The sequence below is a fragment of the Narcine bancroftii genome, chromosome 5 (assembly GCF_036971445.1).
Source record: "Narcine bancroftii isolate sNarBan1 chromosome 5, sNarBan1.hap1, whole genome shotgun sequence".
NCBI classification, from domain to species: Eukaryota; Metazoa; Chordata; class Chondrichthyes; order Torpediniformes; family Narcinidae; genus Narcine; species Narcine bancroftii.
The window spans coordinates 120,259,847-120,272,113 of record NC_091473.1 but is presented as its reverse complement, the minus strand read 5'-3'; the positions used below and the strand labels follow the sequence as shown (position 1 = coordinate 120,272,113).

Sequence of the window (12,267 nt, the reverse complement as noted above, 5' to 3'; positions counted from 1 at the left end):
GGCAGCAACCTCCTTTGAAGAAGACCGCAGAGCCCACCTCACTGACAAAAGGCAAAGGAGGAAAAACCCAACACCCAACCCCAACCAACCAATTTTCCCCTGCAACCGCTGTAATCGTGTCTGCCTGTCCCGCATCGGACTTGTCAGCCACAAACGAGCCTGCAGCTGACGTGGACTTTTTACCCCCTCCATAAATCTTCGTCCGCGAAGCCAAGCCAAAGAAAAAAGAAAAAAAAAAATAACAGGGATGGCCTTTGTGGCCTTAGGAGGTTTATCTTTTGGGTAATTTTATTGAAATAAGTAATAAATTAACTAAATTCCAAATGTCTTTTGTCAAAGTAGCTTTAGCAGTTGCTAAGAAGTGTATTGAAACCACTTGGAAGTCCAACTCTCCCTGACTCAGTACAATTGGTCCATATAGGGGCCCAATTGTAACAATGAGAACAACAGATTTAGACAGACAATATTTGCTTCATTACCATATAAGCAAATGTGACTTCCCCACATCATTTTTTTTATGGATAGTATAAATGTGAGCTCTGACATGTGGTTTTATATTTTGTGGAGGGGGGTGGGAAGGAGCTTTTCTTTGTTTATTTGTATGAAAAAGTTTAATATATTGTGATATTACTATGTATATTTATAAGAAAATGAAAAATAAAATATTAAAGAAAAAAGTTAACTCAAATGTACAAGATTAAAGTTCCTGGAACGGAACCAGGGAAAGAATCCAAGTTTCTTAACTCCAAATATTGAAGCTAGAAATAATGGGGACATGTAGCAAGTCAAGCAGGATCTGTGACTGAAGAAAAATTCAGGTTAATCAGCTGGAAAAATTAATTGCACTTCTCTTTTTCATTCGGTGCAACGTGACCAGTTGGCAGGTGGCATCTAGTGAGAAAGTTGAATGGGGTTCTACCATATTTTGCTTTATTTTATTTAAAGCAATCTCAGCATTTGTACTTGGTGTTTTCAAATCAATCATGCTCCACTTGATGGCATGTTCTCCAATTTCTCTTTTGGGATAAAAGGTGGATGCTAATCCAGAAAATGGACCCAACATTATTTCAACGTTGCTGATGGCAAGTTATGCATTTATAATCTTATTAAAGATCCTAAAAAAGTTAGAAATGAGCATTAATAGAGACAGAACAATTCAGCATGGAAACGTTGCCTTCAGCCCAACCTATCCATGCCAACTAATTTGTATAACAGAGCCAGTCTTGTTTGCCTGCATTTGGATACAGCACAGTAACAGGTCCTTCCAGCCTATGACCACCCAAACACACAAATGTGACCAATTAACCTACTAACCCTGGATGTCTTTGGAATGTGGGAGGAAGCCCACACAGACATAGGGAGAATGTTCAAAGTCCTTGCAGACTGGGCCGGATTTGAACCAGTTTGTCCCATATCCCTCTAAACCTACCCCATCCAAGAACATGTCCAAATGTCTTTTAAATGTCATAATTGTCCCCACCTCTACCACTTCCTCTGTCAGCTTGTTCCATGTACACATCACTCTATGTGAAAAGGTGCCCCCAAGTCTTCTTTAAATCTCCTTCTCCCCCAGCTAAAATCTATGCACTCACCTACCCAATGGAAAAAAAAACCTCATGTCTTTATTGATTTTGCATTCCTCAGTAAGGACACCCTCAGCCTCATGCTCCAATCAATGCCAAAGACTAAAGTCTTCATTAAGACTTTGCACACTTGCACTAATTCAGACTATATAGTCTTTATGTGAAATTGGATACTTCAATCCATTAAATTAGCATTCAAATGAGGGAAAGACATTTGTTATTGGGAAAGCTTTATAATGTTCCATCTGACTTGCATGTATGAAAGATAATCCATTCAAGAAATAGAAAACAGATTCCACACAAAGAGGGTTTATGAAATGTGGGTGAAATAGGATGGAACTGTACAGGCTGAGAATGATTGGGGGACTGAGTGGGGATATGGGGAAAAGGGAACAATAGTAGTATTTCCTTCTCCACCACCTGGTTCGATTTCTCTGATACTTCTCCCTTAATAGCTCCCATTGTATCACCATTATTACTTACTTTATCTGAGACATATAGGAGACTGCAGATTTTATTAATTTAGAGATAGAGCATTGTAACAAACATAATCAAGCAAAATCTGCTGGAATCAAGCATCATCCGCTGGAATCAAGCACAATCCGCTGGAATCAAGCATCATCTGCTGGAATCAAGCACAATCCGCTGGAATCAAGCACAATCTGCTGGAGGAACTCCAGGGTCATGCAGCATCAACAAGAAAAAATGAAGGGTTAACATTCAAGCTGAGACTCTTCCAAAATGCCAACCTTTCTTTTTCTCTCACTGTTGAATTCCTACAGTAGATTGCTTTTGGCTTCACCAACTTCACATCAGATTTCAGCAATGGTAGCCATTTTTATCCCACTTATCACCCCCTTGAACCATCTCCAACTTTATCCCGCATCTCTCATCTTTCTCCAACTGACTCCATTTTTTCTCTTGCCTTGCTTTCTTTGATACTTGCCAATTACCTGCCTCTGAACCCCCCCCCACCTCATTTGTCCACCATCCTTCACCCTTTTTCTCAAATACATCCCTGGCTGCTGTCTAATCCTTTCCACCGTGTCCTTATTTTACTGATTATATCCCCTCTGCACTTTCAGCCTTGACAAAGGGCTCCGACCTGAAATGCTGAACATCCATTGATGCTACTTAACCCATTGAGTTTCTCCAGCAGATCATTTTTGCTCCGATTCCAGCATCTGTTATCTCTCATGAGTCTCCAAATTACTTTCAACTCTGCATTATTTCTGTCTGCACATCTGCAACTCTTCCTTTTCCTTTTTGTACATTTTCACCAAGTGTAGCCAAGTCACTTTTCAAAGTTTTTAAAAACACTAGGATTGTCTAACATGAACTTTCTTTTCATTTTTATAATAAATGCAAACCTGTTAAAGTCCACGTTTATATTTTATATCAATTTTAAATTCAAGTACAGTACTTACTTCTGAGCTAATAGAACCAAGAATTTGATACATTGATAGCAACGGCTGCTGTCAACATTGTTACTCTGGTGCATCAGGGCTGCAGCGTGGAGAAAAAAACCAGAATTGATTAAATAACATCATAGTAGCAGAACATGCTGTTAGAGACAGCAAGAGTACATATAAGACTTTACAATGTTGTTAAGCTTGACACAGAGCAGTTTGCATAAAAGGGGTCACATATACAAACACATGAACACAACTGGCAAGGTTACAGAAACAGTGGGTGGATGGGTGGAGAGGGCTACTGAAAAGAATGAAGTGCCGACAAGCAACCAAGCATCATAGCAGTTGGTGGAAAAATATTCAAAACCCAGTAAACCTGGTGTAATTTAGATTTGAAAAGTGGAGGTAGAATCCACTAGTTAGCCCATTTCAGTTTGTGACTAGTTCTCTTAAAAGCACAGCAAGATAACCAGGCAAAACGTTCTACATACAACATTGATATTTTGCAAATTTTTTTTTCTTCTAAATTTAAAATTCTACAGCACGGTAACAGGTCATTTCGGCCCATGAGTCCTTGCCGTCAAATTTACACCCAATTAACCTACTCTCCTGGTACATTTTGAATGAAGGGAGGAAACTGGAGCCCCCAGAAAAAAAACCCATGCAGTTACAGGGAGAACGTATAAATTCCTTACAGACAGTGTGGAATTCGAACCCTGATCCCGATTGCCAGCGCAGTAAAAGGAGTAGCGCTAACTGCTATGCCAACCGTGCCACTGCTATATAGAAAATGAATTCGACAAGGCACTAAAGCAATGTTAATATTGCAAGATTGCACTTCACTGCAAGTAACTACCTTTAGTGGAAAAACTGAACAGAGTGGAGAGGGCTGGATTTGTAATTGGGGGTAAGTTAATGAAGATGTACCTAAAAGTCCTTTCTCCGACTCAAAAGCAAACTTCAAACGGCGAGATTGCAATGGATCTTCAATGACCTTGATCACAGGGCGAAAGAAAACAAGCACATTACTATCACAAAACTTTTATGAAGTGATTCTTAATTCTATTAGGAGGTAGAAAACTGTAATTTTAGTTCATCAAAGACTACACACTGTTTGTAAATCTGACCACAATAGCCAAAATAAAATCACAATCACTGCTGTTAAAAGTTGAATTTATTTTCTCTTCACATTCCACCCCCCCCAATTGATTTCTTCCATTTTAGACAACATGCTCAAATCCCAACAAATAAGAGCTGCTAAGGTTAACAGTTGGCCCCTGTCAGTCTTTCACACATTTTTGATCTATGATAAATAAGGTAAAAGTGTAACATCCAAATTATTTGTAAAGTCAATAAATACAAGCTCCACTAACATCATTCAGGATCTGAGAATCTGCTGTATGACTGTATGGTCATGTATGGTGTGGCATAGATTTCTTCTAATATACAAGGCAAAGAGCAGCACTGATAATTTTCTTACCAGGATTTCATGCAGTAACTGGAATATATTCTTTAGCTCATGAGGTGGAGCTGTCTCCAGTTGGATCTGCATTACACAAAGCATCATAATACAGAAAGTCATATTTAATCATTAAGTTAACTGGTTCACTTTAAGCAACGACATCTTTTATGACATAGTCTACATGGATTTTAGCAAGGCCTTTGGCTCACATTTTTAAACAGCCTGGTCAGAAAAATACGGGAAGAGAAGGCAGCAAGTTGTATACAAAGTTAGCTCAGAAGCAGATGTAAAGGATTGTGGTCATCAGGATTTTTAGTACCTGGAAGCTACATATGGTTCCATACCCCATCCCTTGATTTTTCAGGTTATACAATTTAGATATATACAGATACCATGAATGAGAGCTTTGAACGATACACACAGTAGTTGTGAACAAGAAAGGCAGCAGCAAATTGGAAAATATCAAATAGATTGATTGGGTGGGCAAGAGTGGCAAATGGAATGGAATCATGAGAAACTAGGTAATATATCAGGAAAGGCAATAAAAGGTACACGATTAAGTGTAGAGAAAAAGGCTGGAAAATATGGTGACCCTGAAGGCAAATGGATCAACTTCTTAGAATTTTACGCAGTATTATAAACAGCCCCTTTGGCCTACTAGCTATCAAGTATTTTTACAGGTGAACCCTGTGTATTAGCTCTTGGCTTATAGGCTTCCACGCGATGGCATTGAATGTACTGCTGATGGATAGAATTCAAGACTAGGCAGGCCATGCCAAAAACAAATAAAATTTCACTTAGCTTAAAGCTAGATGACATGTACAGTTCTCGTCAAATTTCCAAAAGAACTGGAAAGGACTACTGAGGATGCAAATGAGGACTGGAGAATGCCAGCCACGTGAAAGCATGAGCTAAGTTTGTAGGTTTCTTCAGACTGGTGGAAACCAGGAAAGATTTTATTGAAGAATAAAGTTATGACAAAGTATGGACCAATTTCTCATCATAAAGAGATCAAAATCAGGATCCATGGATATATAATAATTGGTAAAAGTGCGGAGATGGAATAGAGCAGAATTATTTTCCATCCAGAGAATATGAGGATCTGGAATTTATTGTCTTAAAGGGTGGAAGAAGAACAAATCCTCCATGCATTTATGAAGTTCATGCCATGATTCACAAGCCTACGGGTAAAGAGCTGCGAAAGATAACCTGATAATCATGACTTAGGCTAGTACAACAAGTAGAATAGTCTTTCTGCAATACCTTTTTTTTTATAATTTGATAATTTAAATAGACAGACTAATCAAAGTCAGAACTTGACATTCTGTGGAAGCAAGATTTTTTTAAATCAGGTTTCAAATCAACACATTTATGTAGATGAAGGCAACTCATTCTAAAGTAAGACTAATTTCATTTACATTCCATCCTCATTATTTTCTGATTAGCTATCCATGAATCTGGGTGCATGTGGCTTGAGGCCAAATTAATTTTTTTCAAACAAACATCTACGTATATGTACACAGAGGAAAAAAAAACATTGCCTGTATAAATTCAGCGATCAGTTTCCAGGTAACTTGTGGCTAGTGGTTCCATGCTGTGTGGTTATTCTGATAGAGTGGGCTTCGTTTACGCAATGCTCCCTTGAGATATTTACGTTTTTAAATGTTTTATTAATGCTTGTTAATATTTTTAGAACATTATACTGCATACTTTTTATCTGGGGTTGAATTGGCTACAAAGGAGAGGCCTTTGTACAAGTACTTTGTTCTGCAACCATCTCTTGTAGATAACAAGGACTTAAACATCAAACCTTTCACTGAATATTTCAATCTACAGGATGGACATTAGCTTCACAGTGAGAACCCTGTACTTCAATCTCCAGTGATGAAATGTTTTGCAAACTAACGGCATAAAAATGGTCTTGAAAAATATCAGAAAGTATTGAAATTTAGTACCGCTAATAGTTAAGAATCAACAATTTAAAATGGAAACAAATAGGCAGGAATTATACAATTGGAGGACACAGTTTTTACACCTTTGCTTTTGTTATCAAGTTGCATGTTTCCAAACATCTATGTATATGAAACTCCACCCTCCACTATATGCTGCTTCAAATATAACTTCTTTGGGTTCACTTTGAAACTATTAAAAGGGACCATTTATTGCTCAGACCGATGCTACATGGGTTGAGGTTTTGCACTGAAACTCTTCCATTACTATTCCTCTGTGAGCAAGTCTATATTCTCTCATCACCTTTCCTGAGAGAAAATTATGCAGGGCTTGTGAGGATAAATATCTATTTATACTCCTATCCATGCTTTCAAAATATTCCTGAAATTAATCAAACGTAATTTGTTTCTAATATATCTGTAAAAACAATCCTTGATTAATACAGACATTTTTAATTAATTCCAGGATGTGGGCTTCACAGACTAAGCCTGCATTTAATTTCCCATCCCCAACTGCTCGAGAAGATGGCAGTGAGCAGCCTTCTGAACTGCTGCAGACTTCGAGGAGTGGATGTACCCACAATGTTGTTAGGAAGGGAAGTCCAGGATTTTCCCCCAAAGATGGTGAAACATTTCCAAATCAGAATTGTATGCGGCTTGCAGAGCAACTTCAAGGTTACAGTTCCCATGCTTTGATTGCCATGTCCTTCTAGTTGACAGCAAGGTCATGGGTTTGGATGGTGCCATCTCAGGAGTCTTGGTGATATGCTGCAGTGCATCCTGTGGATGGTACAAACTGCTGCTCTTGTGCAGTGGCTGATTGAGTTGAAGATAATTGTGGAAGAGATTTAACTTAGAGTGTTTTGAAGTTGCACTATCCAGATATGTCCTGACTTGACCATTGTTGATGGCAGACATTTATAACTACATACTCATGTTACCTCACAACTTATACTTTTGCTTGTTGTTATCAGTACGAAATACCACCGAAACAGTTCTATGTACATGCAAGAGAATTTTTCTAAGCCCTTTGTTTAAAATCCTTGGCTTCTTTCTCATCTATGAACAATGAACAGCAACATTCTAGAGCATAGGATATTCTTTTCTGTTCTGGCAATTTACCTTAATGGTCTGTAATGCCTGCACCAATGAGAAATATTCATTGCAGAAACAACAGTAAGTCACCATCTCAGAAAGGACAGACAAAGATCCAGTCAGCTCTCGCATAGCATACATAACCTGAAACAATAAAGTATCACATAATAAATGTCATTGCCTCTCAAATTCATCACAAAGAGGAATAGAGTTTTCATAATCCTTGCGCCATAAATGGTAACTGTCTTTTTTTCTCTCTATTTTGCAGAGATGGACATCTGAAAGGGTGGGCATCATCACCTTAAAAATATGCTCTTCAGGGTGACTTGCAAGAATATTTACCATGGTATTTCTCTCAGCCCAAATAACAAATTTGATGCAAAGAATACCTTAACCAGACTTCCCTGTACAATTTTGAGATAAGCCCTGCAATGATTTAAAATATCTCAATCAGTAAAACAAAAGAAATCCACAAATATTAACTAAAAATACCTCAAGTAGGTAAGCTTGTCCTTCAGGTCTGAAGAGAGATTCTACATCTTGGTGCAAAGGTACCTGTGGAGTTGGTGAATGCCATTTATATTGGCCAGGATCTTGAACAAGAGAAAAAGGATATTTAATATAGCTTGTATCCTTCTACTTCCAATTATTTTTCACCATTGAATTTCTTGCCTTCTGGATCTGAAACATTTCAGCCAACATGAAGTGAATAGCTTGTTCTCAGTGTTTATAATGAGAATCAGGAGGAACTCAGAATCAGAATTTACTGACACGAACAAGTCATGAAATTTGGTGTTTGGCGGCAGCGTCATAGTCCAAACATATATATTATAACCGTCTTACTGTATTACTATATAAAAAATAATGAAAATGCTTGAAAAGTAAGGCAGCGCCTTTGGTTCATTGATGATTCACGATTCAGATGGCAGCGGGGAAGAAGCTGTCCTTGTGCTGCTGAGTGCTCGTCTTGAGGCTCCTGTATCTTTTCCTTGATGGTAGCACAGAGGGCATTGCCTGGGTGGTGGGGGTCTTTGAGGATAGAGACTGCTTTGTTAAGATACTGCCTTATGTAGATGTCCTCATTGAAATGAAGTCTGGCACCTGTAATGTCACAGACCGAGTTAACAACCCTTGGAGTTTATTCTTGTCCTGAGAGTTGGTGCCTCCATACCAGGCAGTGATGCAACCAGCCAAAATACTCTCCATGGTACACCTGAAGAAGCTTACGAGAGTCTTCCAAGACAATCCGAACCTCCTCAGACACCTCACAAAGTATAGCCACTGGCGAGCCTTCTTTGTGATTGCATCAATATGGAAACTTCAGGACAGATCCTCAGAGATGTTGACACCCAGGAATTTGAAGTTCTTGACCCTCTTCACTACTGAGCCCTCGATGAGGACTGGGTCATGTTCTCCTGAGTTCCTCCTGAAGTCCATAATCATCTCCTTGGTTTTGCTGATGTTGAGCGCAAGGCTGTTGTCATTACACCATTCAACGAGCTGATCTATCTCTCTCCTGTACGCTTCCTCATTGCCGTTTGTGATTCTGCCAACAAATGTGGTGCCATCGACAAACTTGTTGATAACATTAGAATTGTGCCTGGCCACACAGTCATGGGTATATAATGAGTAGAGCAGTGGGCTAAGCATGCATCCTTGGGGTGCGCCTGTGTTGATGATCAGGGAGGGGGAGACATTGTTTCCAATTCGTACTGACTGTGGTCTTCTGATGACAAAATCAAGGATCCAGTTGCAAAGGCAGGTACAGAGGCCTAGAGTTTCTAGCTTCTTGACCAGCATTGAGGGAATAATGGCATTGAAGGCTGAGCTGTAGTCGATGAAGGGCATCTGTAGGTATGAACTGCTGTTTTGAAGGTGATCCAGAGCTGAATGGAAAGCCATCAATATTGCATCTGCTGTGGAGCGATTGTGATGACAGGCAAATTGCAGTGGGTCCAGATCTTTACTTAGGTACGTGTTAATTCTGGCCATGACCTGCCTCTCAAAGCATTTCATCACAGTAGAACTTAGTGTTACTGGGCGGTAGTCATTGAGGCAGCCCATGCTACTTTTCTTAGGTACCAGGATTATTGATGCCCTTTTGAAGCTGTTGGGCACCTCTGAATGCTACAATGAGAGATTGAAAATGTCTGTGGACACTCTGGCTAGTTAGTTGGTGCAGAGTTTCAGTACCCTGCCAGGTACATCATCAGGCCTGATACCTTGCGAGGGGTTATCCTCTTGAATGATGTTCTGACTTCGCCCTCAGATAGATATCACAGTGTCCTCAGCCTTTTCAGAGCTTCTAGTAGGCATTGTTTTATTCTGCTTCTCAAAGTGGCCATAGAAGATGTTTAGCTTATTGGGTAGTGAAGCATCGCAGCTATCTTTAGTGTTTGCCTTCTCATTGTAGGCTGTAATGGCCTTAGGTGGCATGTCTCTGTCTCTAGCTCCCTCCAGATTTGTCACTTTGCTTCGGAGATAGTTTTCTGCAGGTAGTACCTGGACTTCTTGTAAAGCTCGCGATCCCTGGCCTTAAACGCCCTTGTTCTCTCCCTCAGCAGATTGCAGATCCTCTGATTCATCCACCGCTTCTGGTTGGGAAACACCTGGTATTTGTGCATGGGCACACACTCATCCACCTGATGCATATTCATTCAAGTCTATGGATGAGTTCCTGAATATGTTCAAGTCCAGTAGTCCTGCAGACACTCCTCCGCCTCCCTCGATCACACCTTCGCTGTCGTCCCACTGGTGCCGCGGCCTGCTTGTATGCCGGGAGAAGTACATCCAGGTGATCAGACTTGCCGAAGTGCGGTCATGAACTCAGTGGTCAGTCAATACTTCAGGTCAGGACCCTTAATCTCCCACCAGCTTCTCAGTGTTTCTCAAGATTCCAGCGTTTGCACTGGGTGTTTCACAGCAATTAAATGCATTCATCACTGAATTTTCCAATTCGAAATGGCCTATATTTAACTCAGAAAAGTAAAGAACTAAATTTGACATTGCATTTAATTATTCCCAATGTTTACAACTTTTGAGGAGAATTGAAAAATGACTTGATAAGAATCTCCACGATCAGGGATATAAAGGAGATAAAAGACAACTGCTACTGGTTATTTCAATTAAGAGGGCAAAAGTTTATTTTCCTATGCGGGGGTATGATCATTAGTGCAAAATAAATAGTGTGAGAGGAATGAATCAAAATTAATAGTGAATTTAGAAATGAAAGAGAAATTAAGAATGACAACTGGAGTTGTTTAAGAAAATGAAACATTTGCAGGTTTTCAAAAATTCCTTCTTAGGTTCAAACAGAAGAAGAGAATTCCATTCTGGCTGACCCCTTAAGGTGGGGAATATCTGGCACAATTTTATCTGAGGTCAATCAAAAAAAGTTCATATTAATCTAACTCATCACAACCAGTCACCCATATGTTTAACTAAATGAAATAATTACAATTGGAATTCAATGTAAAATGTTTCTTTCCAAACATGCAGAAGAATTTTTTTTTGATGAATAGCTGTTTCAGTATTTACTGCCCAAGAACATGTGAACTGACATGCGGGGGACACAGAAAGCACTCAGTTGTTTAGTAGAAGCATAATGATGCCTCTTGCTGCAGCAAATCAATCCTGCAAGTCAGAATCAAAGATCTGAAAAGTTTCATCTCAGCTGTATTCCAAATTCATTCTTTTCAGATAGATTGATGGTGGAGTTCAAAGGGATCCATGTGTTCTTGTGCATGGACGTTGAGTGATAACATGCAGGGAAAGCAAGCAAACAGGATGGTAAATTGTATGCTTGCCCAAACCGGCTCCATCAGCCCATCATTCTCCTCCTCATCTAGTTCTATTCCTCATTCACACTTCTTTATACTAGCTTATATACTGATCATCTTTCTTACATAACGATATGTTAACATAACATAACAATTACAGCACGGAAACAGGCCATTAGGCCCTTCTAGTCCGCACCGAACCAAACACCCCTTTCTAATCCCACCTCCCTGCACAATGCCCATAACCCTCCATCTTCCTCTCATCCATATACCTGTCCAACCTTTTCTTAAATAATAACAATTGACTCCGCCGCCACTATTTCTCCCGGAAGATCATTCCACACAGCTACCACTCTCTGAGTAAAGAAGTTCCCCCTCATGTTACCTCTAAACCTCTGCCCCTTAATTCTTAACTCATGTCCTCTTGTTTTAAACCTTCCTCCTCTTAACGGAAATAGTCTATCCACATCCATTCTGTCTATCCCTTTCATAATCTTAAATACTTCTATCAAATCCCCTCTCAACCTTCTACGCTCCAAAGAATAAAGACCTAATCTGTCCAATCTCTCCCTATACTCTAGATGCTTAAACCCAGGTAACATTCTGGTCAACCTTCTCTGCACTCTCTCCACTCTGTTTATATCCTTCCTATAATTAGGCGACCAGAACTGCACACAGAACTCCAAATTAGGCCGCACCAACGTCTTATACAATCTCAACATCACCTCCCAACTCCTTCCCCACAATTCCTTGCAACATCTCTACCCATGATTTTGACACATCCCTTTTGCCCTACAGTTACTGCTTGACCTGCTAAATTCTTCCAGCAATTTATTTTTTGTTAATAGTATGTTATTTTAATTGAAAGAGATTCTGAGCACAAGAGTAGACATATCTTGCTTAAAATTGTGTAAAAATCTTGAGTATTGTGTACAAGTGCAGCCTCTCGACCCAAGAAAGAAAAGATTTGAAAAGTTCAAACTGATT

General features: G+C 39.5%; 1 protein-coding gene across 1 annotated transcript in view; it reads right to left on the bottom strand.

Moving 5' to 3' along the window:
* Positions 1-12,267, bottom strand: part of usp24 (ubiquitin specific peptidase 24) — a 214,826-nt gene that overhangs the window by 18,051 nt on the left and 184,508 nt on the right. Inside the window, exons 59-63 of the mRNA XM_069938902.1 lie at positions 7,994-8,094; positions 7,529-7,645; positions 4,476-4,541; positions 3,923-3,989; positions 3,011-3,089 (exon numbers count right to left, since the gene is read on the bottom strand). Of these exons, the coding sequence (XP_069795003.1) occupies positions 3,011-3,089; positions 3,923-3,989; positions 4,476-4,541; positions 7,529-7,645; positions 7,994-8,094 (430 nt within the window). The remainder of the gene's footprint in view (positions 1-3,010; positions 3,090-3,922; positions 3,990-4,475; positions 4,542-7,528; positions 7,646-7,993; positions 8,095-12,267) is intronic.